This window comes from Dermochelys coriacea, chromosome 19 (genome assembly GCF_009764565.3).
Source record: "Dermochelys coriacea isolate rDerCor1 chromosome 19, rDerCor1.pri.v4, whole genome shotgun sequence".
NCBI classification, from domain to species: Eukaryota; Metazoa; Chordata; order Testudines; family Dermochelyidae; genus Dermochelys; species Dermochelys coriacea.
In genome coordinates, this window is record NC_050086.2 from 6,135,833 (window position 1) to 6,161,672 (window position 25,840).

At 60.1% G+C, this 25,840-nt stretch overlaps 1 protein-coding gene across 11 annotated transcripts in view; it reads right to left on the reverse strand.

Annotated features, from left to right (window-relative positions):
• The window catches only part of ADGRB2 (adhesion G protein-coupled receptor B2), a 103,125-nt gene that overhangs the window by 33,792 nt on the left and 43,493 nt on the right, over positions 1-25,840 (reverse strand). For 6 of the 11 annotated variants that reach the window (XM_043505941.1, XM_038377535.2, XM_043505940.1 and 3 more), the window contains 13 exons: positions 22,713-22,877; positions 17,992-18,156; positions 14,346-14,510; positions 10,674-10,838; positions 9,085-9,186; positions 8,283-8,389; positions 6,355-6,549; positions 5,710-5,778; positions 4,726-4,834; positions 4,347-4,493; positions 3,568-3,643; positions 1,976-2,078; positions 1,335-1,378 (listed from right to left, as the gene is read on the reverse strand). In XM_043505941.1, the coding sequence (XP_043361876.1) occupies positions 1,335-1,378; positions 1,976-2,078; positions 3,568-3,643; positions 4,347-4,493; positions 4,726-4,834; positions 5,710-5,778; positions 6,355-6,549; positions 8,283-8,389; positions 9,085-9,186; positions 10,674-10,838; positions 14,346-14,510; positions 17,992-18,156; positions 22,713-22,877 (1,612 nt within the window). The remainder of the gene's footprint in view (positions 1-1,334; positions 1,379-1,975; positions 2,079-3,567; positions 3,644-4,346; positions 4,494-4,725; positions 4,835-5,709; positions 5,779-6,354; positions 6,550-8,282; positions 8,390-9,084; positions 9,187-10,673; positions 10,839-14,345; positions 14,511-17,991; positions 18,157-22,712; positions 22,878-25,840) is intronic. The other 5 variants (XM_038377542.2, XM_043505942.1, XM_038377544.2 and 2 more) reach the window with 2 other exon arrangements.

Here is a 25,840-nt window from a genome sequence, read left to right on the forward strand (position 1 = left end):
TTTACTTTTTTTCTTTATAGTAAAGTTGTTTTTAAGAATCTGATTGGGGTTTTTAGTGTCCTAAAAACCCCAGGGTCTGGTCTGTGCTCACCTGGTTTACCTATTTGGTTGGTAGATTATTCTCAAGCCTCCCCAGGAAAGGGGGTGAAAGGGCTTGGGGGGATATTTTAGGGAAACAGGAACTCCAAGTGGCCCTTTTCTTGAATCTTTGTCTAACTCACTTGGTGGTGGCGGCAGTACCCATCCAAGGACAAGAAAGGATTTGTGCCTTGGGGAAGTTTTTAACCTAAGCTGGTAGAAATAAGCTTAGAGGGTCTTTCATGCGGGTCCCCTTATCTGTACCCCAGAGTTCAGAGTAGGGAGGGAACCCTGACATCCCCAAATGCCAATGAGGTTGGGGTGGGGAAGGCACCAGAGCAGTGGAGGGATTTACACCCCGTTAACCCTCCAAGCGTGGGGGTCCCCTTCTCATCCTCCTCTCCTCCTGCCAAGAAACCACAGGCTCGGCTGGTTCACCCACCACCCCCCTCACACAGTCCCTCGTCCTGTCCAGTCAACCTGCCTTCCTGCACAGGGCTCGGCAGCCAAGGTGGGTGGGCAGTGCGTGTGGGGCAGCTGGAGGCCCTGGCAGCGTGTGGCACAGGGGGATCGGGGAAGGTTTGCAGCAGCATGGGGGGTGGGAGCCTGCCCTCTCCATGTCACCCGCCGTTTCCTGTCGATTGCGTGTGGCCCGGCTGACACTGCAGGGAGGAGAGGCGGCTGGCTCTCACCACCCCGGACGTGCGTCCATCTCCCGCGTTCTGCAGCGGGAGGACAGTGTGTAGCAAACGCCCTGCAGAGAGCCCAGCCTCTGGCATCGAGCCCTCAGCTATCCAGGAAAAGCAGGTGGGTGCCAGCTCCTGACCTGCAAGGGACCAGGCTCAGGTCCTGGTGCAAGTGCCTGCCAGGGGCTGGAGAGCAGAGGGGCTGCACCGTGGGCAGCAAGGGGCTAGCAAAGCACAGGGGCCACCCTGACAGAGCCCAGGGCAGGTTGGCTTACAGCCCAGCTGGCAGCAGCTGGAGGGGAAGCAACAGCTTGTGCCACTGCTCTCCGTCCCGTGCTGGCTGCAAGGGTGGGCAGGCTCCTGTCTCCAGGCAGAGCGTGCTGCCATGGGGCAGGCCAGGGATGGGAAGGGCAGCACACAGGGCCCAGTGCACCTGTTCCATAGGCCCCAGCTCTGGCTCCAGTGAGCGGCAGGCTCTCCTCCATGGCACAAAGCCAGCCCCCCCTTTGAGACCCCGCCGCCATCCAGGGAGCCGCCCGAGAGACACGCCAGGCCCAGAGCTGCACTCACGCTTTGGAGTAGTCCCAGGTGACACACTGTGGGTGCGAGGTGCCCTGCAGACAGACAGAGCTGGGTTAGTGGAGACCGGGGCTGGGACAGGGATGCCCCTTCTCTCCCTGCCCCCACTCTCACCTGCCCCTCTCTGGCTCCGGCCATGGCGGGCGGGAGGCGTTCTCCGATCGGAGCACAGCCTGCTGCCCCCACTAGCCTCATGACTACCTGCCCGCCACAGCACGGGCCCCTAGAGAGTGGCACAAGGGAGGGCACCAGCAGGGGCTGTGGCATCTGGTGTCACTGCGGCATTGAAGCCAGGCAGACTGGTAACACGTGGCCATGGAGACTTCCTCCGCAGGCCCCAGCTAGGGCAAGCGGCAGCAGCTCCGGGCTGCACCCCACTCACCCAAGGTCAAGCCAGCCTCTGTGGGGCATCGAGGACTGGAATAGTAGAGGGTATGGGTCTGGATGGCAGGGCACTTGCATGGCTGTGAGGAGGGGCGGGCACACAGGACTGGGACAGCAGGAAGGCTGTGGGTGGAGCAGGTGCCCACAATAGCAGGGCATGCAGGGGTGGGCGAAGGGTGAATATTTCTCTGCCCTCACGATGGGGCTGGCGGACAGCCGAGACCCCCCTCGGATTGCACAGCACTTACGTTGAGCATGTGGGACAGCTCCACTGAGATCAAGGGCTCTGTGGGCTTGGTCAGTGGGCGCACGGTCACGGTGAGCACTCGGGACGTGACGGCCAAGGGGCTCCTGTGGAGACGAGGGAACAGGCTGGAGCCAGGACACAGTGCAGGACGGTACAGGTATCAGGACAAGGCTCTCGGGCGCTGGCACGTCCAGCTGTTGGTCACATGCGTGTGTGTGTGAACGTGTGTGCACACAGCATTACAGGACTGTCTGTCCAGATAACACCACATTGTATGATCTGAGTGTGCATCTCCTTACACACAGGATGTATAAATAGTAAGTAGTGAAGGGACCCGACCTCTGGCGTAACCCAGGCCATGGGACTTCCCTGACTTTAATTCCTGTTTGATCTAGACCGTACGTTTTAGAAAAACTTCCCAGCTTGATTTAAAAATTGCCAAGGATGGAGAATCCACCACCAGCCTGGGTAAGTTGTTAATTACCCTCACTGCTTTCCAGCCGGAATTTGTCTCACTTCAGCTTCCAGACATTGGCCCTTGTTCGATCTTTGTCTGCTAGACTGAAGGGCCCATAATCAAATTTCGGCTCCCCGCAGAGGTACCTCCAGACTGCGACTGAGTCGCCCATTCCCATTCTCGGGGTTAGGCTAAACAGTTCAAGCTCCAGGACCCCAGCCCTCTAAAGCATGTTTCCCAATCCGCTCACCATGCCGCTGCGTATACCCCACTGGCTTTGCTTTTGCTTGTGTCTGGGCATTGTGTATGAATGTACGACTCCTTGATCGTGCACGTATGTGTGTGTGTGTGTGTGTGTGTGTGTATGGATACACACACCCCTTCTGTATGTAGGGGTGGAGGGTGTGCACAGGTGCAGTTTTGTTTATGCATGGGTGAAGTGCGTGTGTATATACACACACACGCACATGCCCATGAGCGCATACAGCCCTCTCGGCTGCCCCACATTTCAGTCCTGAATTTTTCCCTTCCCACACAAACCTGCTGCTTCTCTCTCTCTCTCCTTCCTGTTTTCAGCCACTGCCAGCAGACGCAGGTTGGAGGAACCCTTGTTTGAGTGGCACTGGCTCCCCGCCTTGCATCTCTTGATCAGCAGCAGGCTAAGACATGGGCTGCGGGAAGGCACTGCCTGGGGAGGCTAAGTTACAGAAACCCAGACAGGTGCCTGCTCTCATCTGCTGCCCCCTCCAGAGCCCCCCTCCTCTAGGAACCAAAGCCTCTGCCCACATATGGCGCCATCTGTGCTGTCTTGTACCCTCCCCCAGCCTAGTCCTCCAGCCCCAATAATGTCCACCCTCTCCATTACCCACGCTTGATCCTGAATCCAGGAACTAGATCTGCCCAGGGCTCGATTCTTCCCCAAGCCCCTCTCCCCACACTCTCTCAGGACATGCAGCAATAATTCCAGCGGGGTCACAGATCAGGGTCCACGGCTGGGGATCGCCCCCCTGCAGGGCCCAGCCTTATCTCACCCCCCATGGCTGCATTTCAAGGCAACGAGTGACTCAGGACCCCACCATCCTCTGCCCCATTTGGAAGCCCTGGTCACTGCCTCCATGCCCCAGCAACCCACCCACCTGGGAGGAGGTAAGATGAGCCCCAGTGTGCGGTACAGGATGGCCCCGATCACGAAGTACGACGACTCGTCCATTTCTGCAGAGAGACGGAAAGGAGACAGAGCCACAGTGAACAAGGGCGAGCACCCATCCCTAGGGCCCGGCTCCTCCCACGCCCCCAGCCTGGGGACGGGGACCCAGCTGGCCCGCCTGGAAAGGGCTGCAAGTCGTTACATGCCCCCCTCTTCCAATGCGCACCCTTCCTCATAGCCTGGGAATGCAGACAGGCCCATTCCCCTACCCTCCGGCAGTTGGAGGGGGCTCCATCCAGAGGAAGAGGTTACAGTGGGGGAGTGGAAGCCAGGACTCCTGGGTTCTACTCCCTCCCTGCTGTGACTTGCTAGGGTACGTTGCTGAATGGCTCCATGCCTCTGTTTCTCCACCTGTAAAGGGGGGTTAACGGTGCCGACCTGCAGCCGTGAAGCGCTGGTAAGGGGAAGGGCTTTTAGCAGCCGTCCCCAGCACGCGCCAGTCCAGCCATGTCTGTGTCCCAGGGTGCACTTGGCTACCCAGCCTGCCTCTCTTCCAGGGCCCACACATGAACAAGGACACCTGCATCATGAACACGCACATGGGGCTGCAGACACACATATGCATTTGCAAACCTGCTTGCAAACACAGACCTTGCCCCTGTGCATACACAAACCTACACACATGTAATCACATGGGAACAAACACAAAGACACGCACACACAGCAGCCCCCGCTGCTCTCCTCCTGGGGGCCCCGGCCCCGCCTTACCAGAGGAGGAGAGGCTCAGCACCGACTTGGGGATGAAGAGCTTGTCCTCCGAGTGGCGGGCCCAGTCCTTCATGCCCCGGCGCCCCTTCATGGGGAAGTTGATGTCGCTGGAGACGGCCGAGACGGGCTCTCTCTGGATGCTGATCACTGCCAGGGCGGGGACAGGGAGAAAGGGTCACTTCCAGCTCATGCCTGCCTGGGCACATTGGCCAAGCTCAGGATGCCCCGGTGCCCCTGCCCATGGGCCACCTGACACCTCCACGTCCCCAGGCTCCCAGCCTCTCTGCTGCTGCACTGCCCAGCACTGCACTGGCCTGGACCCCTCATGCCCCCCTCAAAATAAAGCAGCCCCAGACTCCGCCCCAGCCTGGCCACTCACCCAGGTTGTCGGTAACCACGAGGGAGCTCTGGAAGGCCTTCAGCGCGTCCCCCACCAGGTGGATGAAATCTTCCACCACCTTCATGAGGTGCACGGAGCCGGGTGACACCTGCGGGCACAGAGAGGGGAAGAGGCTACCACAGGGGCCCAGGTATGGCGGGGAGGGAGAATAGCTCCTTGCCACATGCCCCCACTGACAGGGAATGGGACCTGGAGGGTTCCAAAGGGTCCCCCCAAATCATCCGCAGGGGACACCCCAATTTCCCAGAGCGTGGGGAGAACAGGAGCTAGCGCTGATCCAGGCCATGCTTAGCTTTAGGGGAAGGGGAGGGTGCTCTGGGGCGGGAATTCCCTGCCCAGGCACCGGCCCCAGCCCCTTCATCCAGAGCCACCTCCCGCTCAGCAGTGCCAGAAACTGCCCCCCCCCAGCTCCAGCGCGCCCTGGTCACTCCAACCACCCAGGAGGCTCCAGCTACCCACAGGCAGGGAGCTGGGCTCCCCCAGTTCCACGGGGCCACCAAGTTGATACTGGCAGAGCCAGCCTACTCCCCCCTCCCGTACAGCTATTCGGAGACCCCATGGACTTCCCCTCCCTGCCAAAGCCTGGACCCCCTGCATAGATATGGCCACAGCTCCCCCTCAGCCTGCCCCACCTCCCCAGGGCAACTTAAGCCAGAGATACCCCCCCCACACACAGGCAGCCGCCAGCCCAATACCTCCCACAGCAGTAGACAAGGCCCCAGAAAAGCTCCCAGACCAGGTGCCCTGCAGACGGGGCTGAAGCCATCTGCTGATGGGGGCTCCTCCTTGCCCTTCTAGCCTGGGCAGGGCACTGGCAGGGCAGCCCCACAAGCTGGGCTGGCAGCATTGGCACCATGCCACCCCCTGCTCTGTCGAGAGCCTGTCACAGCCACAGTCACGCTGCGCCGGCCAAGCGCCTGCCTCCCTGGCCGGCTGGCGTCCGTCCCTGAGCAACCGGCTCACCTGCTGGGCGTCCTCCCACTTGTCTCTGTTCTCCAAGTCCACCATGTAGCTGACCACCTGGAAGAAGCGCTGCAGGGAGTGGAGGAGAGGAGAGGGGGCATGAGGGGGTGGCTCTGCGACGCATGGGGGCATGGGACAGGGGGCTTCCCCTGAGCACATCCGGGAGCCTCGAAATTCCACTGCCCTGAGAGGACCCGCACCTGCACGTCCAGGCAGCCCTGTCACCCACACCCCTAGACAGGATCCCCCAGCTCTAGCTGGGATTCTTCCTGTCCCACCTTGGTTGCTCCCAGCCGAGGGTCACCAACTCCCCCCACCCTCCCGGTGGATGCTGAGCATCTACATCAGCTCCCCCCCGCCCCCCCCGGACACCAGCTCGGATCCAGGCCACCTTTGGCTGCTGCTTGTCAGCCAGACAGCGCCAGCCTGGGAACAGAGGGACTCCAATGCACAGAAACCACAGAGCCAGACACAAAAGGGGTCATGCCAAGACACTAGGGGTGAGCCCCCCACAACAATGCCAGACAGAGGGCAGGGAAAGGCAGCCAGCAAAGAGCCCACGTTGGCCTTTCCACAGTGGCCCGGCCTCCCGCATGGCACCTGTGTCGGGCCCCCGGCTCTTCGCAGGGGCTGGCCGGGCAGTACCTGCACGTCGTCAGAGGAGGGGATGTAGGTGGCCCTCTTGAAGGTGTCGGTGACGTTGCGCAGGATCTCCACCGAGAAGAGCAGGTCCCCGCTGTAGTACGTCCTGCGGGACATCAGCTCCAGCAGGCTGCGCACCACCTGCGACATGCCCTCGCCTGCCAGCATGCGCTGCCCCTTGGCCAGGTGCTCCCGCAGCTTTCCATGCAGAGGGACAGAGATGGGGGAGGGGGGAGATTACCCAGCAGCAGGGGGTTCCCCAGGTCCCTCTCCCAACCCACCCTGAGGCAGCAGCCGGACAGGATTTCTGTCTGGGAATAGCACAGACATCCACAGGAGCCACTGGGATGGTTACACATGCCCCCCACACACACACTGCCCCTCCCGGGGAAGTTCCCCGTGTCCCACCCCATCCCAAGAGCCATCACTGCAGGGCCCAGGGCAGGAAGGTGCCATACCCACGCCAACCCCTCTCCAGGCCCCACACCGCTGCCCCTGAGCTCCCATGGCCCCCCAAAGATGAGCGTGGGGCCAGTGGATTAGAGTAGGGGTCAAGGAAATCAGGAACGTTGGGTCCTAGTCTAGCTTCTCCATTGAAGTCACTGTTCAGGGCGAGTCACACCCCTACCCTGCGCTTCAGTTTCCCCATATGTCAAATGGGGTTAACGCTAATCAAGGCAGCTCCTTGATCTACCTCATCAGAGCGCTTGGTCTTGCCAGGGAACGGGACAGACACCGAGAATGGGGAAGATGGCAACACAGAGGGATAATTAACATCAGCCCCCTCCTCCGACCTGGGGTGGGCGGGGGAGGGAGCCAGGGGCAAGGATGTTAATTAGGTTCCATTGCAATGAAATATTCATGTAAAGCAACAATTTGGCTGGCGGGAGTCAGGGGCTGCTTGGCTGCTCTGTACTGGGGGAGCTTTTGTCTGCCAATCCCGAGGGCCAGCCGGTTTCTGAGCGCACCCTCTCTGGGAAAGGGGAGGGGGAGGGATTGGACGTGGGGGCAGGCTGGCTTTGCAGGGGCTCCCCTCTCTCCCTTTAACAAGGCATACAGTGAGGAAGAAACTGGCATGGGCAGGTCCAATGTGCGCGGCAAAGCCATGCAAGGCCAGGAGATCAGAGCCCACTGCAACGGGCATGCCTGCGAGGTCTGCCTGGCGAGCCCGGCGTCCTGCCCAGCCAGAGGGATCGCGGCCAGGCTGGAGTCGCGGGTCAGTCCCCGCGGCCTTGAGCTGCAATGGCTCCCTGGGCAGCTATGTGGGGCTGGGGAGGGAAGGGGCAGACCGCAGCAATCCAGGGGCTGGAGGGACTGATGAGGAGGGTCGAGTCACAGGGGGTGGAGACAGCTGGGGGGCGGGGCTCCCAAGGATGGAGTGGGGCTCAAGGGCTGGGAGAACTGGAAGCCAAGGGAAGAAGGACAGATCCGACGGAGCACCAGCGGCCCAGCGGGAGCCCCGTGGCCAAGGACACTGGCCCGGGGGGGATCAGCCGAGGGGACGGGGCTGACCCCGGAGGGGAGGAATGAGGCACCTTCTCCTGCATCAACAACTGCAGCAATCCCCACCTTCGGAGAACGCCAGATCAAAGCCGCCCCCCGACCAGCCACTTCAAACCATGGCCCAGGCACCCCAACCCACTGTAAGCCCTGGGAGCCCCCAACTGGCCAAGAAACAAGAGACCCCCCCAAGGAAATGTCCCCTGCAGTCAGGTGGCTGCCTGCACAGGGCACACGGGGGGGCGCTCAGCAGAGGTGCCGGGGCCGGCTCTGGGCCCAGAGCTGGCAGGGCGGGGGGAGGGGGCTGGCTGGGCTGCTCGCTCTGCCTCTGTGCAAGGGAGGCTCAAAGCAACGCCGCCGGCAGTGCCAAGGCCGTCTCGGCACGGCGCCGGCGAGAGAGAGCGCGTGGGCCCGCCGGACCGTGCACCTACTGAGAGATGTAAGTATCTGTACTCGTGGGAGATGCAGCGGGCAAAGCTGGGCACGCCCCAGGACGCCACCCCGTGGGCATTCAGCAGGCACCGGCGGCTGGCGGATCCTAGACAAGAGGGGAAAAGAAGCATGGAGCACCCAGCCTGTGCCGCCTGAGTGCCCCAGCCCCTGCCCCCACACCGCCCTCCAGCCCCAGTGCCCAGCGCTCACAGCCCCCAGGCTCAGCTCCAGCCCGCAGCCCCAGTGCCCTCAGACCCTGTCCCCCAACCCCAGTGCCCACAGCCTTCCAGGCCCAGCTCCAGCCCCAGCAACCACATGCCCTCCAGTGCCCGCAGCTCCCCAGTGCGCCAGCAGCCCCTGCTTTCCAGCCTCAGTGCCCACAGCCCCCAGGCCCAGATCCAGCCCCAGTGCCTGCAGCCCCCTGCCCCCCGAGCCAATGCCCACAGGTTCCCCCAAGTCCCAGCACCTGCCCCCAGGCTCCCAGCCCTAGCAGCAGCCTGCAGCCACCCAAACCCCACCCAACAAGGTGCCATAGGGAAGATGGGGTGCGAAGCCAGGCCGGGGAATCAGCGCTTCTAGGAAGGCAGCAGAATTACTTAGGGGCCAGCAGCCTTAGCTCAGCTCGTTCTGGGGAGTGCAAGGGGGTCCCGGGGAGCAGGCCGGGAAGAGGAAGGAGCAGGGTCATGACAAAAAAGAGCCTGCTGGCAAGTGAATCCCGTAGCCCACATGCCTGGCCCCCCTCCCCATTCGGCTCTCAGCCCAGGTGGGAGCTGGGGCAGAGACGGTGCCGTGGCCGCTCACCGGTGGCGTTGGGTGGGCATTTGTTGTAGATGATCTCGCCAGCGGCCGTCTTCTTCCAGGTCATCAGCATGACGTACTCATCCTTGCACATTTCATGGTAGGCTGCCAAGGGAATGTGAGGGTGAGACGGGCCCCCGGATGTCTGCCCTGCATGAATGGGCCGCTAGACTGGTGCAGGGGGGGCGGGGAGGGTGTTGGGCAGGACTAGCAGGTATCTGGCCGGTCAGCTGGTGGGATGGAGGGAGGACTGGCTTGAGAGAGGGAGCTGGACGGACAGTGGGCAGGTGGAAGGACGGATGGAGAGACAGTGGGTGGGTGGAAGGACAGACAGACGGATGGAGGGACAGCAGGTAGGTGGAAGGATGGACAGAAGGTGGGTAGGTAGAAGGACAGATGGCTACAGAAGCTCAGGTAGGTGGAAGGACAGACAGACGGGTGGAAGGACAGACAGACGGACGGAGGGTGGGTGGAAGGACGGACAGAAGGTGGGTAGGTAGAAGGACAGATGGCTACAGGGAGCCCAGGCAGGTAGAAGGACAGACGGACGGAGGGACAGTGGGTGGAAGGACAGACAGAAGGTGAGTAGGTAGAAGGACAGATGGCTACAGGGAGCGCAGGTAGGTGGAAGGACAGACGGACGGATGGATGGAGGGACAGTGGGTGGGTGGAAGGACGGACAGAAGGTGGGTAGGTAGAAGGACAGATGGCTACAGGGAGCGCAGGTAGGTGGAAGGACAGCTGGACGGATGGATGGAAGGACAGACAGAAGGTGGGTAGGTAGGAGGACAGATGGCTACAGGGAGCCCAGGCAGGTAGAAGGACAGACGGACGGAGGGACAGTGGGTGGGTGGAAGGACAGACAGAAGGTGAGTAGGTAGAAGGACAGATGGCTACAGGGAGCGCAGGTAGGTGGAAGGACAGACAGACAGATGGATGGAGGGACAGTGGGTGGGTGGAAGGACGGACAGAAGGTGGGTAGGTAGAAGGACAGATGGCTACAGGGAGCGCAGGTAGGTGGAAGGACAGCTGGACGGATGGATGGAAGGACAGACAGAAGGTGGGTAGGTAGGAGGACAGATGGCTACAGGGAGCCCAGGCAGGTAGAAGGACAGACGGACGGAGGGACAGTGGGTGGGTGGAAGGACAGACAGAAGGTGAGTAGGTAGAAGGACAGATGGCTACAGGGAGCGCAGGTAGGTGGAAGGACAGACAGACAGATGGATGGAGGGACAGTGGGTGGGTGGAAGGACGGACAGAAGGTGGGTAGGTAGAAGGACAGATGGCTACAGGAGTGCAAGTAGGTGGAAGGACAGACAGACGGATGGATGGAAGGACAGACAGAAGGTGGGTAGGTAGGAGGACAGATGGCTACAGGGAGCCCAGGCAGGTAGAAGGACAGACGGACGGGCTGGCTGGGTGTCAGGGCAGGACAGGAGGAGGAGGAGTTGGCTGGACGGAAGGTATCAAACCAGCTGGCCAGAGAGAGGCAGAGTCCTGGGGTTCCCATGGCGGTGACAGGCCGAGGCAGGGGGAGCCCACGTGCTGGGCTGGAGGCTGAGCAGGGGTCGGCAGACTCTCCACCCAAGTACCTGGGCACTTCTTCTCGTTGCACGTCTTGACCTCCTCTCCAGAGCCCTCGCACGGGTAACCTTGCATGCCCGTGCCTTGGCACATCCGGAAACGTCTCTGCCAGCCCGTGTCACACGTCTTGGAGCACAAGCTCCAGTGGTTCCATGGGCCCCACTTGCCGTCGGCTGCGGGGGGCGAGGGGGCAAGAGATGCATGTTAGGGCCCTGATCCAGGCAGTGTAGGGACCAGACAGAGACAGGCGAGAGGGACTGCAAGAGACCGGGACACGGCCGCGCCAACCCATAATGACTTTAATCAAATATTTGACAGATTATTTAACCCATTAATCAATCGTTTCAGCCTCGTTTCAACCAAACGAGACAAAAGTCCCCTCGTGTCCCAGGGTGTCCTCGGCTAATTAGCGCCACCCCCAGCCCCGGCATTCCTGTCCTTTCAGTCCCAACACCCCCACCCCCCAAGACCCACGCTCCCGCCCTCTGCCTGCCAATCCAGGGGAGCCCAGACAGAGCCCGCCTGCTCTCCCCAGGACCCCCTCTGCCCACTGCCGGGCCCCTGTGGGCCCAGCTCCAGCCACCTGTGCAGCTCCCCATCCCCCCTGCCTCCCCTCCTGATGCTCCCTTGTTCAGTCCATCGGTTGTACCCCCGCAGGGCTGGGGGCGACCCCACCCCCAGTGGGTCAGAGTCCGGTGCCACAGCAGAGTCCAAGGAGACACTGCTGAGGTTCGAGGCGTTGGCCTCCGGGCACTGCACAATGGTGGGTTAGTATCGCTGCCAACCTTGTACAAATGGGGAAACCAAGGCACGGAGCAGGGAAGGAACGCACCCTGGCACTCTCAGCGAGGGGGGGTGGGTTTCGAAGCCAGGTTTCCTGCCTCCTAGCCCAGTGCCCCAGCCTTCAGGTCACGCCGCCCGGCCTCGCCTCTCGCACCCAGATCCAGGGGGCGGAGCGTGCACTCTTCGAACTGGCCCAGAGAGCGGCAGGTTTGCAGCACCGCACGCCGATCTCAGAGCCTTGTGGGGCTCAGCAGCCTGGCTCCTGTCTCCCTCCCTGGATTTTCTCTCCCCCCTCCGAGGAGGTGGCACAGCAGCCTGGATGTGTCACGTGACCTGCCAGGAGCCGGCCCCCCCGACCTTTCCATGCAGCTCACGGCAGCCAAGTAACATTTAAAGGTCAGCAGGTGCGTGACAGCATCTGCCATTGCTTCGCACTGGGCCAATCACCTGCCCTCCCTCTAGGGCTGGGTGCACAGGGCCTGTCCGGACCCATCCGAGAGGCCGGGACTGACTGGGGATAGGGGGAAGAATCAAGGCCAAGCCAAGAGCATCATCAGGAGACCTGTCCGCCCCCATCCTGGGGCCGACTCTCGCAGACCTGCTCACCCTGCGCTGGCTGTCAGGTGCAGGCCAGCAGGAAAGGACCATCCTCAGCACCGAAGGGCCACCAAGGTCCGGGAAAGGTCCTTGGCTCCGCTCGGGGTCCTTGTGAGCCTATGAGACAGCTCCACAGTGCGCTAGTGCCCGCTTGTGCACACTGTCGTGCACTTGCCCAGGCTGCATTTGCACATACCGACTGCACTGAAGCACACGCAGGCAGACCACGAGCGTGGCAGCGGGAGAGAACCTTGGGTCTTTGGGGCCGCCTTCTGGACTGACAGCAAACCTCCCCTGGCTAGCAGCACGGCTAAGGGTTAAACCTCTCTGTGTGGGAGCCTGGAGGCTCACGCTTAGCCAGGCCAGCATCTCCTTGGATGTGTCCTTGGTCCTGGCAGCAACTGACCAGCCACAGGGCCCTTTGTCAGGGCACCTGCTCCTGCATGCGTGCACAAGTGGTTCTGGGCGGTTGTGAAGGTTCACGCCTACATGCTCACTCCCCGACGCTACCGGGTGTGCTCGTGCATGGGTGCATTCCCAGAGCTACGTGCCGAGACCGTGCACATGGGCCAGCGAGCTCCTAGTGCCATCGCGAGCGCTCGCACAGACGCTTGTGCGCCCCCCTCTCTGTGGGAGCCATGGACCCCTGGCAGGTCCATGATGCTGCCGTGCCAGGGGGCTAGCGCTCGAGCCCAGCGGGGAGCCACAACTATCACCAAGCGAGCAGGTGATGAAGGGCAGCGATCCCCGCCCAGGGCCCAGCAGCCTCCTGGCCTCCCCACCATCCTGGGGCACAGATCACGAACGCTCAGGCACCGGGGAGGCCCATGTGAGCATGTAGCGCCATGGCAGCGTGTCTGAGCTCAGCTCATCCAAGCCGGAGCCCCCAGGAGACGTAAACGGTGCCCCCAGCTCCTCTTCTTTAGCTCTCATAAAAGATGACAGATTAGCTCTGTGGCGGGGAGAGGCAGCCGGGGCCCATCTGTCACCGTTGCTTGCTGACGAGCAGCTCCATCCCAACTACTTGGGGATTAACGTTCCTATGGAGCGCAGCTGGCACCCCAGACAGGTTCACGGGCCCTGTCTGTGGCTCAGTTTAAATGTGTTTACGTCGAGTCTGGGCCCCAGCCCGGGGCCTGCCATGGAGCAGAGATGCCAGCTGCTGTGGTGGCCACAGGCTAGGAGGGACAGCCAGAGCTCCTGGATGCAGAGATCCCGAGACAGCAGCTGAGATCGGGATCAGAGACCCAGGACAGCAACTGGCTCGGGGAGCAGGACAGAGCCCACTCTACAGCGAGCACCACACAAACCTGGATCCGGGAGACAGGACACACTGCACAGAGGGTCAGGCAGCTGGGGGCAGCGCCAGCTCCTCCCACTGCACATCAGCAGTGGGGCGGCTCAGCAGTGAACAAACCCCTACTCACTGGGCAAACCATGCCAAGCGTGAGGACACATGGACCCCCCCACCACCCCACACCTGCATAGTGCTACCGCTCACACACATCGCGATGCACGGGGATCCTCCAACATGGCACCACCGCTCACACCCACAGTGACGCCTGGGGATCCCTGCACCCCGCCACGGCACCGCCGCTCACACCCACAGCGACACACAGGGATACCCCCACCCCAGCAACGCCGCTCACACTCACCGCAATGCATGGGGATCTCCTGACATGGCACTGCTGTTCACACTCTCAGGGACACAAGGAGATCTCCCCATCCCAGCACAGCATCGCTTCTCACACTCACAGTGACACATGGGGACCCCCCAACATGGCACTGCCACTCACACCCATAGTGACACACAAGGACCCACCCCCAATGTGTCACTGCCGCTCATGCACCCCGCGACACATGGGAACCCTCCCCTGACAGGGCACTGACACTCACACCACCAGGATGCACGGGGATCCCCCGACACAGCATCACCACTCACACCCAGGGCAATGCAGGCGGCCCCCCCAAGCACAGCACAGCTGCTCACACACAAAGCGACACACAGGAACACCCCCCCCAACACAGCACCGCTGCTCACACCCAGGTACTGAAAGGGGGCATTTACCCTCCCAGAGGTGCTCCTACTTTCCCCCCAGGGTCCCTGCACAGGGCTTGGGCCCCAACATGTCAGCACCTGCCACATGTGGACTAGTCTGCACCAGAGCAATGCCCAGCACGGTGTTCCCAGCCTCTCTGAGCTCTGACGCCCTCCCTGTGGCCTGTCCCAGCTGCGCCCCGCCCTGCTCCACCCAAGCCCCCCGCCCCCACACAGCGTAAGGAGCAAGCGTGAGCCTTACTTGGGCAGCTGGGGCTGGTGCACTCCCTGGCGTCGGCATGGGCTCCTTTGCACTCCGCCCAGCCGTGGCCCGAGACGCTGCATTTGCGCGTGCGCTGCTGGGTCCCATTGGAACACGACACCGAGCACCGGCTCCATGAGCCCCACTCCAGCCACTGACCTTCCACTGCCGGGGAAAGCACAGGAGAGAAGGTGGTTAGTGCAAACAGGAGCTGTGGAGACGGGAGGCAGGGGCAATTCCTCTTGGCCCCCATGTCCAGATCCAGGCACGAACCTCGTCCTCCCCTATCCGGTTATGGGCTTCGGCCACACATTGGCAAAGTGTGCATCACATCCCCCTCTAGTGGCTGGCCGGTTAGAGGGTAACAGCCTACTATTGCTGCCAGCTAACAGCTGCTCCTACAGCTGAAACTCTAGCTGCCTGTGTTGTGGTGTTCAAGGTTCTGGGTTCACATCCTGCCTTCCCGCGGTGGTTTCGGCACTGCCACCCAGGTAGGGGTCACCAGGACTTGTCCCACTCTGGTGGCTACTGTTCCCTGTGCGCCAGTGATGCTACAGCTCTGCAGAGCGCTGCCAGGTAACAGTCTGCTGCTTCCGCTGAGGGGTGCTGGTGCTTCCAGCAAGGCTCCAGCCATGGATGGTGGGGGGCACATTGCAGGGGGACTCTCTGCCTTAGGCCGAGGAGTGGTCCCGCTGCAGTGGCTCAGTGGACAGCAGACCAAGGCACAGTTCAGCCTGCTCCCACCAGCTTCTTTACAAGAAACATGGTGGTGGGGTCTGTGGGCATCAGCACAGATGTGCCTGGGGACCCCGGGCTGAGATGTGTGAGCATCTCCGCTGCACGGAAGAGCTGAGATGCATCCAGAGAGCGGAAGGATCCTGACTTGGCTATCTCCCCCCCCACACACACACACCAGCAAAGCAGGATGAGCCATGAATCCTCCCGCTAGCCCTTAGCAGGGCCCTTACTGGGGTGCAGAGCAGACACGACTCCTCCCCTCTTCAGCTCCCAGCCGCGCTCCGACCAGGCATGGATCTTTCCGGGGGGCGGGGGGTGTCCTGCCGGGCCCAGCTGGGAGGGAGCGTTAACAAGCGGCCAGGCAGCACCCGGGAGAGCTCCGCGCCCTAGCAGCCCAGAGCAGCAGGCTGGCTCTGCAGGAGCACCCGCAGGTCATCTAGGCCCCCGACCACCTCCTGAGCGCCCAACTCCCAGCCCCTGGCCTGACCTGTGTCCTAAAACCACCACCATGGAAATGCAGTGGATCCGCTCATTGAAACCAGGAAGGAGGGAGAAACTAACTGACACGGGGCTCGGGGATGGCCCCGCGCGCCAGGGGATGGATCTGGGAGACCGGCCCGGGCAGGGCAGAGTGCAGGCTCAGAAACAAGAGAATACGTTTCCTCCCCATCGCTCTCGATGCACTCCTGGCCCCTGTTGGGACAACACAGCTATTCCCCCTCCCCACAGGCTGGTAGCACCCTGTCTGGCCCATCAGCCGCCCAACAGGGCAGCAAAGAGTCAGCTGGCAATCTGCTGCCACAAAACCAATAACTGGATAAAAGAGAGAGAGAGAGAGAGAAAGCGCTTGGGCCAGATCCGCAGCTGGTGTGGCCACCACCGCTCGAGGGCAAGGAGACCCGGCCCACTCACTCCAGTGGAGCAGGGCCCATTGACCCCAGCTAGGGCAGTTGTTCTTTGCCTCCCCTCATTCCCGTTTCCTCCTGCTGGCTCCTGGCGGGCACCATGGGGCTCTGGGAGGGTTCCCACCCCGGCATGCCATGCCATCCCCCGCCCTGGGCCACTGCCCAGCTCTGCCCTGGAGGGAATTGCTCGTTAGCCCTGGACACAAAGCTACTTACAAACGACCTGCCTGCAGCCTGCTGGGTGCTACTCGTCAGCTTCCCCCCTAACAGAGATGAGCGACACCCGCCCACCATGGTGGGTCAAAGGCAGAGCCCGGAGTGACCCACTGCAGCCCAGATACTATGGGGCAGCAACCCTCCACCCCTGGGCCTCTGAGCTAGGGAGACACTCAGGAGACATGAACAGCGTGCCGGGGGAAGACCCCCTACATCCCTGATCTCTCGGGGAGTATCCCAAGGGGCCATGTCAGGACTCAGCACAGAGGTGGGGGTTCCACAGAAAGGGGGAGCCCCTTGTCCTCTGCTCTCCCTCGGCCAGTGATGGGGCGGGCAGGAGTCGCTGCTGACGGAGCTACACGCTGCCCCTGCTTTAAAGCGGCAGACAGAGGTGGGGCGGCCGCTCGCAGCCTCGCTGGCAATTTCACACCTCGGCTACGTCCGCCGGCAGCCCCTCCCGCTAGGGAGCTCTGGCTGCCGTAAGGGAACTGGCAGCAAAGCTCCCTGATGGGACAGGCCCAGAGCCACCCATGCCTGGCACCGCTCCCAGAGGGGGTCTACTTACAATCTCAGCTGGCCCACTGTATGCTCCTGCCCCTATGGGGCCCCTTCTCCGATACCCCTCAGCTCCTCCCCCTTACTCTGCCCTATATTCCCCCTCACCCCATCCCACAACTCCATTCTTGCCCATAGAGCTCTGCGTACCCACATCTCATGCCTCACTACAGCCCCATCACATCACCCTCCTTTGCCCCCACACGTCCCTCCTCCAGCGCCCCAGGGAACAGCTGTGGCCTCCCGGCGTGCATAGGGCCTGTGAGCTAACAAGCCAGGCTGGGGCATAGAACGATATGCCACCCAGACGTCTCACAGTCCTGTCTCAGGAAGACTCTGCTCCCGTTCCTCCTCCCCAGCTCCCGGGGCTCTCCCCCTCCCCATAAGGGGCTGGAATCAAGGCTACCTCAGGGGACGCTCAGTGTATTTCACGTGCATTCCACACGCCCACAGAAATGCCACTTGCTGAGCCCGCCGGGGCCTTGGCCAAGCTGCCACATGTAGTGAGACGGCAGTGTTTGCTGCTAGCCCCTGGATCACAGGCACTGGCCCGGTCACCCCAATCGGGAGCTGGACACAGGCCATTCAGCCCCAGAGCTGGGGAACCTGGGCTTTAATGGGGGGTGTCTGTTTAAGCTGGAGTCACATACCCCCCTCCCAGTCACCCCAGCTTCCCCCTTCGCTCGCACTCACACCTCGCTCCCCTGGATCACCCCCCGCCGGCCTCATTCCGACCAATCTTCCATCCGAGTCCCCTTCCAACCTGCTGTCCTAGCTCAGACCCTCGTCTGCTCCCCAAATCATCCCTCTCCAGCATGACATCTGCATCCTGTGCCCTAGCCCCATCAGTCCCCCCACACACATACACTGCTCCCTGCACTCCGAGCCTACGTGCCGGCTAGCGGATAGCCGAGGGACAGAAGATGACCTCCGTGTCGGTCTCTCTAGGCTGTTCCTAGGGCTCCCAGCCCCGGGGGGAGCCTAACGCACAGAACCTCAAAAGGTCTTTGCCTTTGATTTCAGTCCAAGTTGGGAGCCTAAATACCTTTGAGGATCAGAGCCTAAGTGCCCTGAGACCACCCAGGGACGGGAGCTGCCTTTTCCAAGCGTGCCGTGGGGCTGTCTCCGGGGGCGAGGCCACCTGAGGGCTTCGAGGGATGGCCAGGGAAGGCAGGCAAGTGGAAAAGCCGAGCGGGAAAGCGCGGAGAAGAGCCAAGGAGCAAGTTACTAACCAGGGCAGATTGCGATATTGCAGGGCTTAGTCTGCACCTCAGGGCCCTCGCAGGCCTTCCCGCCGTGCTGCGGAGCTACGCACTGCCGGGTTCTCGTCCTGGCCCCTCGCCCGCAGGTCACGGAGCACAGACTCCACGGGGACCACTCCTCCCACAGGCCGTGCACTGCAACACAGCACACAGCAATCACGCCTCCGGCCCAGCCCGCACGCGGCAGACGGCATGGCGGGGGACGGGGGCGCCCCGTCCCAGTAGTGCAGGCCTGCACCCAAAGCAGTGCCCCACGGCAGAGGGAAGGCCTGAGCTGCTGCACTGAAGACCTGGAAGCACTTGAGAAACAGGGCTCAAATCCCACCGTGGCCAGGGAGGCATCACAACCCTCGTTCTATGGGTGGGGAAACTGAGGCACGGAACAGCGATGTGACTCCTCCAAGGCTACATAGTGAGTCAGTGGCAGCGCTGGGAACAGAACCCAGGAGTCCTGACTCCCACTCCCCTGCTCTGACCACTGGACCTCTCCTCCCTCCCCGGGGCTCAAAGATCATAAGAAATGTTCAGGTGGCAGGGGGGCCACAGAGATAGCGGAGGAGCGAGCGTCTGTCTCCCACACAGCCAGGTCAGACTGTCCTCCAGCCCCTAGTCTCATCCGCACCCCCAGCCCCATTACCGTACACCCCCTAGTATAACCTCCTAGCTAGAGCACGTTAACCCACGGCAACCTTTTCCTTCGGGCTGATTTCAAAGGGTGTTTTGGCTGCGGTGGCAGCGAGGTGGGGCCAAGAGTGATTAAAAGATCCCAACGAACGCTCAACATGGTGGGAGATCAGCAGACCCCAAGGCCCAGGGGATCTTTGGGTGATGGCCACCACACCAGGGGTTGAACTGGGGACCTCCTGAGCTAACCGCATGAGCTGCCACAGCAGAAGTCAGGACTCCTGGGTTCTATTCCCAGTGCTGCCACTGACTCACCATACGACCTGGGAGGAGTCACTTCACCTCTCCGTGCCTGTTTCTCTAGCTGATCCTATAACAGACCCACATTCTTTGTGGACACTGCACAGGGGTGGAACTGTAAAATGCCCCCCACTGGGTTACAGTGGGCACCTAATGCCCTTCGGGCCTGTCTACACAAGAAACGAGCATTTATCTAACCTCAGGTGTGAACTGAAACCGATTTAGTGCAAGCTCCTGTGCAGACGTCCTTAGTCCAGTTTCGCTTAAGTTGATTAGGAACAGGTTTATTTATGCCAAAATAACCTAAAACCAGAACAGCCACATGTGGCTTTGCTCCAGTTTAACTAAACTGGTTTCAAAACCTATTTAGATTAATAAAGCCTAAGGCTACAGGGGACCTCTGTGATCCTCTGGTCGGCCCTCCTGTGTAGCACCAGCCAGAGAAGTTCCCTGAAACAAGTTGAGCTAGTGGCACCTTCCCCTGAAGACAAGGCCTTGAAAAACTGCACCTGAACGTCCAGCTGCAATCCAATGCATGTGGATGAATCCAAGTGGGGATTCAAGCGAGGGGAGGAGGGCAACCCTCGTGCTTTACATTTCCATGGCTCTGCCGGCACCTCACCCATCTTCAAAGCCTTTGCAAAGCATCTTTAGTCCTCAGGGAAGCCCTGAGCTTTCTGAGAATCAAACAGCAGTTGAGAGGAATAACCTGAAAGCTCTGGGAAGAGGAGGAAAAGACCGAGCCATCACTGAGCTAAAAGCCTTCAGCCTGGAGAAAAATCTCCTCCTGGACTGGAGGAGGGGACACAGCCCGCGTCAGCCGTGGCTGGGGAGCGCAGAGGGGTGTTATGACATCACAAGCAGACTCTTTCTGTCCACGCTGTTATTTTGCGACAGCCAATAAACTCCCTAAGGGGGCCAGACGGGACCATCAGATTAGACAGAGAGAGAATCCAGCTGCAGGGAAGCAAAGGCCCTGATCCTGTAATGACCCTGCCTCCCTGAGCCCACCCGCAGCTCATCCGAGGCCATGGCAATAGGAAGAGGCCAACTCTCAGAGCAGCTCCTACCCCTGCCCCCACACAGCCCCCTTCTTGCTTGTGGGGATTGAGCCCATGACAAGTCTGTTGGGTTTTTTATTCTACTAGCACAGAAAACCTTGCAATGAAATGAAGCCAGGTTTGGCAATCAGACTGGGAAGATCAAGAAGGGCCAGAAGGGTAGAAGATGGGGAGGCCCTGTCTGGACTAGGATTCAAGCCGTGGTTTTAGCACACACGAGCTAACACATATGGCAATCTAGGGCGGACAATAAAAATAACACCGAGCCCTTTTCGGCCCTAGCTCCCATCATTATCCCCACTGTATTTTCCAAAGGGAAATCGAGGCAGAGAGCTGGGAAGTGACTTGACCAGGGTCACCCAGCAGCGGAGCTGGGAATAAAATGAAGATCTCCTACATCTCAGCCCAGGGTTCTACCCACTAGGCCACACATGCCAGGCCGACTGAATTAAAGGCCAGGTTCCCCAGCCCCCAGGCCGTAAGTCAGCCAGTTTAGCACGTGTGAAAGGCCCTCGCTTGTAAGGTCACACCTCAGCCTCTGGCCTGGACAAGGCCCCTGGGCAGGTAGCTGAACAAGGGAAAGCACCACATCACAGGGCTGCAGCGGGACCAATGTGGCGCCTAGCGTCCTTCCCAGCCTTGGAGCCCCAGACCAGCCAAGGCCAGCGACATGCTGGGCCCAATCCTCTCAGCTGACGTCAGTGGGAGGGGAAGATGCTCAGGGCCTGGTCTGCCACCCCTGGCAGTTCAAGGGGCTGCCTGCACTGCTGGCCGCTGAGCCTAGGGTGACCAGATGTCCCAATTTGGGGGCCTTTTTCTTATATAGGCACCTATTACCCCCCACCCCCGTCCTGATTTTTTACACTTGCTGTCTGATCACCCTAACTGAGCCCGAGCCGAGATGGATCACTGAGCTGGATGGGACAGGGGGTCTGGGTGCGTATCAGGCAGGGAGACTTGTCCCCACTCGGGAGAAGTTGCCCATCTCTCGCTGAACTTCCAAAGACAACGCCACCCCGGGGGGCGGCTAGGCTAGCCCAGTACGTAGCCAGGGGGTCGGGTGGGTCTGTAGTCGGACGGCCAACCCGAGCCGCCACGGACACAGGGCTGTTTTTTGCACGTTCGCTCGAGCAGAGCATGCCTGGGTACATCTACCCGAGCAGGGAGTCACCCTCCCGGCTGCTGTGTAGACATGCCCCGAGTGTAACAGCACAAGGCACAGCACCAAGATGTCCCCGGCAGCCAGGGAACCTGCTCCCAACGGGCCGACCATGCACAGCCAGCACTCCAAGCTTCACGTGCTGGTTACCTGCACTCTAACCCTGCAAGCCGGTGCCGGGGACACGGGCGCTACAGGCACCGTCCTTCCATGCCACCGCACGCACCATCTCTATGGGATCCAGGCAGGCGCCGTCCTCCCCTGATTGAATCCCTCCTTCTACCCAGGCAAAGACTCGTTCCTACCCTAAAATGCCTTCCTCCCTGCTGGGGGCCTGTGTGGGGCGTTTCCCCCAGCAGAGACACACAACCTGGCGGGGGACTGCTGAGCGCTTTGGCCGGGTCGCCAGCCCTGGGAGTTTCAGTTCGTTCCCAGGTTCAGCAGGGGAGAATCAGGGCACACCTGGCCCCTGCCTCACTCCCCGCTTTTCTGTCCTATGGGTGAAAGGAGCTCGGCCCCATGGCAATGCTTGAGCCTGCAAGCAAGTGTCGTGATGGTTTTTGTGGGTGCCTGTCTCTGCTCGGAGCTGGGCTGAGAACCCACCTAACTCACCGCACCAACGTCATCATCAGGATTATCTGCTTAGAATATCAAGGTCCCGGCTGCTCAGCATAACATTAGAGATAAATACACCACGTTCACACGTCAGCACCTCATGCATGAAGCCAATGTTTAATCCTACAGAGGTGTCCCCTGGGGGACAGGATATGGGCTACACCCTGCGCCCTGCATGTCCCCCGCTCAGGCCAACGGATTAACTACACTGGTGTAAATGAGAAATCACTTCTCCTGACTACGACAGAGTCACTCCAGATTCACGGCAGCATGAGCCAGCTCAAAGCCGGGTTCCGCATCCCCTTTGAGAGCTGGATCAGGATCTAACCCTGTCCACGCTGCACTGCCCCAGGACAGAATCCCTGCCCCGTGCCAGCACCTTGTGCGGGGCGGGCCGGGAGCTGGTCTCACACGCTCCAGGTCAAGTGGCTGTCCTGGAGCCCGTGGCGTTTCACCCCCTGCCCCATACAGCTGAGATCAGGATCCAGTGAGCGGATCCCAGAGCAGGAAACCAGGCGTAGAAAGAACAGGAGTTTCTCACTTGGCCCTTAGGACGTCCTGCCGCTGCTCCCCCAGGCAGGATGGGAATGGCTCATGGGGTGGCTGGGTCCCCCACGGGAGGGTGGTGTGGGGGCTGGGAGGGAGACCATCACTCCAGCTCAGGAGGCGGGGGGGGGGAAAAGAGAAGCCTAGGGTCACCCCGTCCCTGACATCCTGATCCCCACAGCTCACCTGCCCGGCAAGCTGACGCTCACTGCAGCCTGGGATGGGTGGCTTTGCACATCCTAGCGATACAGCATCTCTGCACCACCATGGGGCCAGTTTGTGCCCGTGGCACAGCCAGTGGGTGAGAGGTGGGGGCAGGGGACCCTAGTTATGAAATGGAACGAAGTGCCACAACTCCCCCCTCCACACTGCCGGCCCCCCTGTACCTGGGCAGGTGGCCGTATTATTGCATATCCGCGTCTCCCGCAACAGCCCGCTGCACAGCGTCCCGTAGGGAGACGAGACGCAGGAGCGTGTGCGCACTTGAGAGCCCTGCCCACACGTCAGGGAGCAGACGCTCCACTGTGACCATTCCTCCGCAGCGGGGTCTCCTGTGGGGAGAGAGGGAGAGACACGCATTGGCCAACCGGCCTCTTTCAAAACGCAGTGTGCCCCCCAGCCAGACACAGATACAGACACACAATGCCCAATTGGCCTGCGGAACTCACTGCTACATGAGGTCGTTGAGCTTAGCAGGGTTAAAAATAAATGGACTGGACATTTATCTGGAGAGCGAGAGGAGCCAGGTTTAGACTGGGGAGGCTTAATAAAACACAGGAGCTTTGGGAAGGAATCAAAGCCCTCCTTCCCCAGGGCTAACCCCTAATGGTTCTAACTAATAGGGGTCAGGAGGGAATTTATCCCAGGGGGCAGGTTATCCTGGAGCTGCAGGGTTTATTGCACCTTCCTCTGAAGCAGCTGCTGCTGGCCAGTCGGAAGCAGGACACTGGGCCCTGATCGGATCCAGTCTGGCTCCGTTCCTAGGAAAGCTCCATGGCCAGTGGCGTTTGGGCTGGCAGGCCCAGCAGCTGTTTGGCTGCGTGGGCCCAGAGCTCCATCTCTCTTTCTCCCATGAGCAGGTGTGATATTGACATTTACAACAATCCGGCTCTTATTAAGCTTGATGATCCGTTTGAAGTTATTGGACAGGCCAGCGGTAGGGATATCAGTTCAAATTAAGAGGGAACGTACGCAGGAGGCCTGGGAAGGGATTATTATTTGCTGGAGACAGAGAGAGGGGAGATTAGCTGGAACAGGGCTCCCAGCAAGGCGCTCACACGCTCGGTTAGAAATGAAAGGGTGGGACAGAATTTTGGGCAGTTATTACTCATTACAGGTTGGGTTCTGCTCTCAGTTCCGCCGGTGTAAATCAGAAGTAACGTCACCGAAGCCAGTGGACTCAGCTAGTGAAAATCAGCATAAATACTGACTTCAAAGGAGCTGCGCTGATTTACACCAAGTGAGGATCTGGCCCACTGACCTCAATGGAGCTAGGCCAACTTACGCCAGCTGGGGATCTGGCCCACTAGATGCAGGGTATCCAGCACACTACCTGATTCGTCCCATGGTACTTGCACGCCGGAGTATTATCTGGCGCGGTTTATTATCGTAAGGTTGCTGGTGAACAGTGGAGCTGTGCCCTCAATTTACTACAACTGTAGCAATCCATGGCACCCTGGCAGCATTTTTAATCCATGTATCTCGGTGCCCATCGGCTTGATTATCAGTCGTTTGTTATTGTAGGGTTGCATGTACGCACCACTTTGTTGTTATGAAGCTCCTAGGCAGGAGCGCTGGGGCCAGCCACACCACTGCAGGGCTGGACGCTGGTTTGTTATTTTCGGGTTGCCAGGGCCGCACACTCTGGTAGTACTGTAGAGGTTCCCATCCCAAACCGGGAGCTTTAACTTACACACAGTTCAGTGTGTGTTCGCTCAGCACCAGGTTCTGTTCAGGTCTCACACCCAGCGAGACACCCAAACAGTAGGATAAGGACCCAATCCTGCTCCCAGGAAAGTCAATGAGTTTGGCTGCTGACTTCCACGGAGACAGGATCGAAAGGGGCAGAGAGGTGTCCGCTATAGGAGAGCAGGGCTCTTCTGCGGGCCCAGCGTGTTGGCAGGCATTGATCTCACTGGCAGGGTGGGGGGCTTGTTAATGCCAACCTGAGTACAAGGAGGATGAGCAGGAGCTGGAACAGAGGAAGTCCTGCAAGGGAAAGCTGATCCTGCCCCTACCAAAGCCAGCTGCAAACCTCCCTTGGACTTCAACAGGGACAGGATCAGGCCCCTACACGGGAGCGATCTCCAAGCTGTGAGTATCTGAGATCCGCAAGCCAGACTCACTGTACCCTGATCACTCCTGCCGATTCAGGCTCCATCCAACTTGCCAAGCACGGAGCAGCCCACAGCCCATAAATCAGGGAGTGGGGAACAAGAGGCGCTCAAATGACGCAGTTGAATTCGCTAAATAAATACGTTTGAACTAAACAATTAACAGATTTTTTTTTCACTCCTCTAAGGAAGGTGCAAAGAAAATACAGACATGGAGCAAATTAAGTGGGCGCACAGGCTGGGAACAAAGGAACTCACTCCATCTCCAGAGACTGCGCAGGGCACATGTATATGGAAGCCAGACAGTTGTTTTTAACCTGTCAGGGTTTTCTCCTTAATTAAAATGCACAGAACTATCATCATCCCCAGGCTGATTTATGGGACTGCCTGGTGGAGAACTGGCTTTCCGTCACACATAGCCTGCTGCAGAGTGTCACTGAGGCTGGTCAGTTTGGCCCCTGCTCCATCCCAGAGGTGGCTGCCTTACAACGCTTAGCATTAATGTTCAAGGAACTGTGCAGACATGAGCTAATTATACCTCACCGCAGCCCTGAGAGGGAGGGAGGGAAACAGTATCGCCCCTGGGTATTTTTTTGGTTTTACAGATGGGGAACTGTGGCAGTGGCCCAGATCTTCAAAGGTATTGAGGTGCCTAATTCCCAGAGTGATGTGACAAGGCCACACAGTAAGTCAGTGGCAGAACTGGGATTAAAACTCAGGGCCTCCTGCTTTTTTAGAACCACCAGTGGGCCCCAATCAACAACAAGGCCCCATTGTGCTGTACATATTATTATTCATTGTGTTTATTATGGTATTGCCTTGGGACCGTCCAAACTCATTGCGCTAGATGCTGTACATACGCACAGCAAGACAGTCCCTGCCTGAATGAGCTTACAATTTAAACAGCCAAAGGGTGAGAGAAAGGGATAGAACATACAAGAAGCCGATGGGAAACCAAGTGCAGAGAGATGAGGTGACTTGGCCAGGTCACTGAGGGAGTCAGTGGCAGAAAAGGGAACTGAAGCCAGGCCTGCTAGAGCCCAGTCCAGTGCCCAGAAAAATGGGGCCCTCGTCTCTGCCTGGGACTCCTAATAATACAAATAAATCATCACCACCATTAACCCCAAACCCTGCCCTGCTATCCTTTAGGGCAGGTTGGGGGGCTCTGGCCCTACCATCTG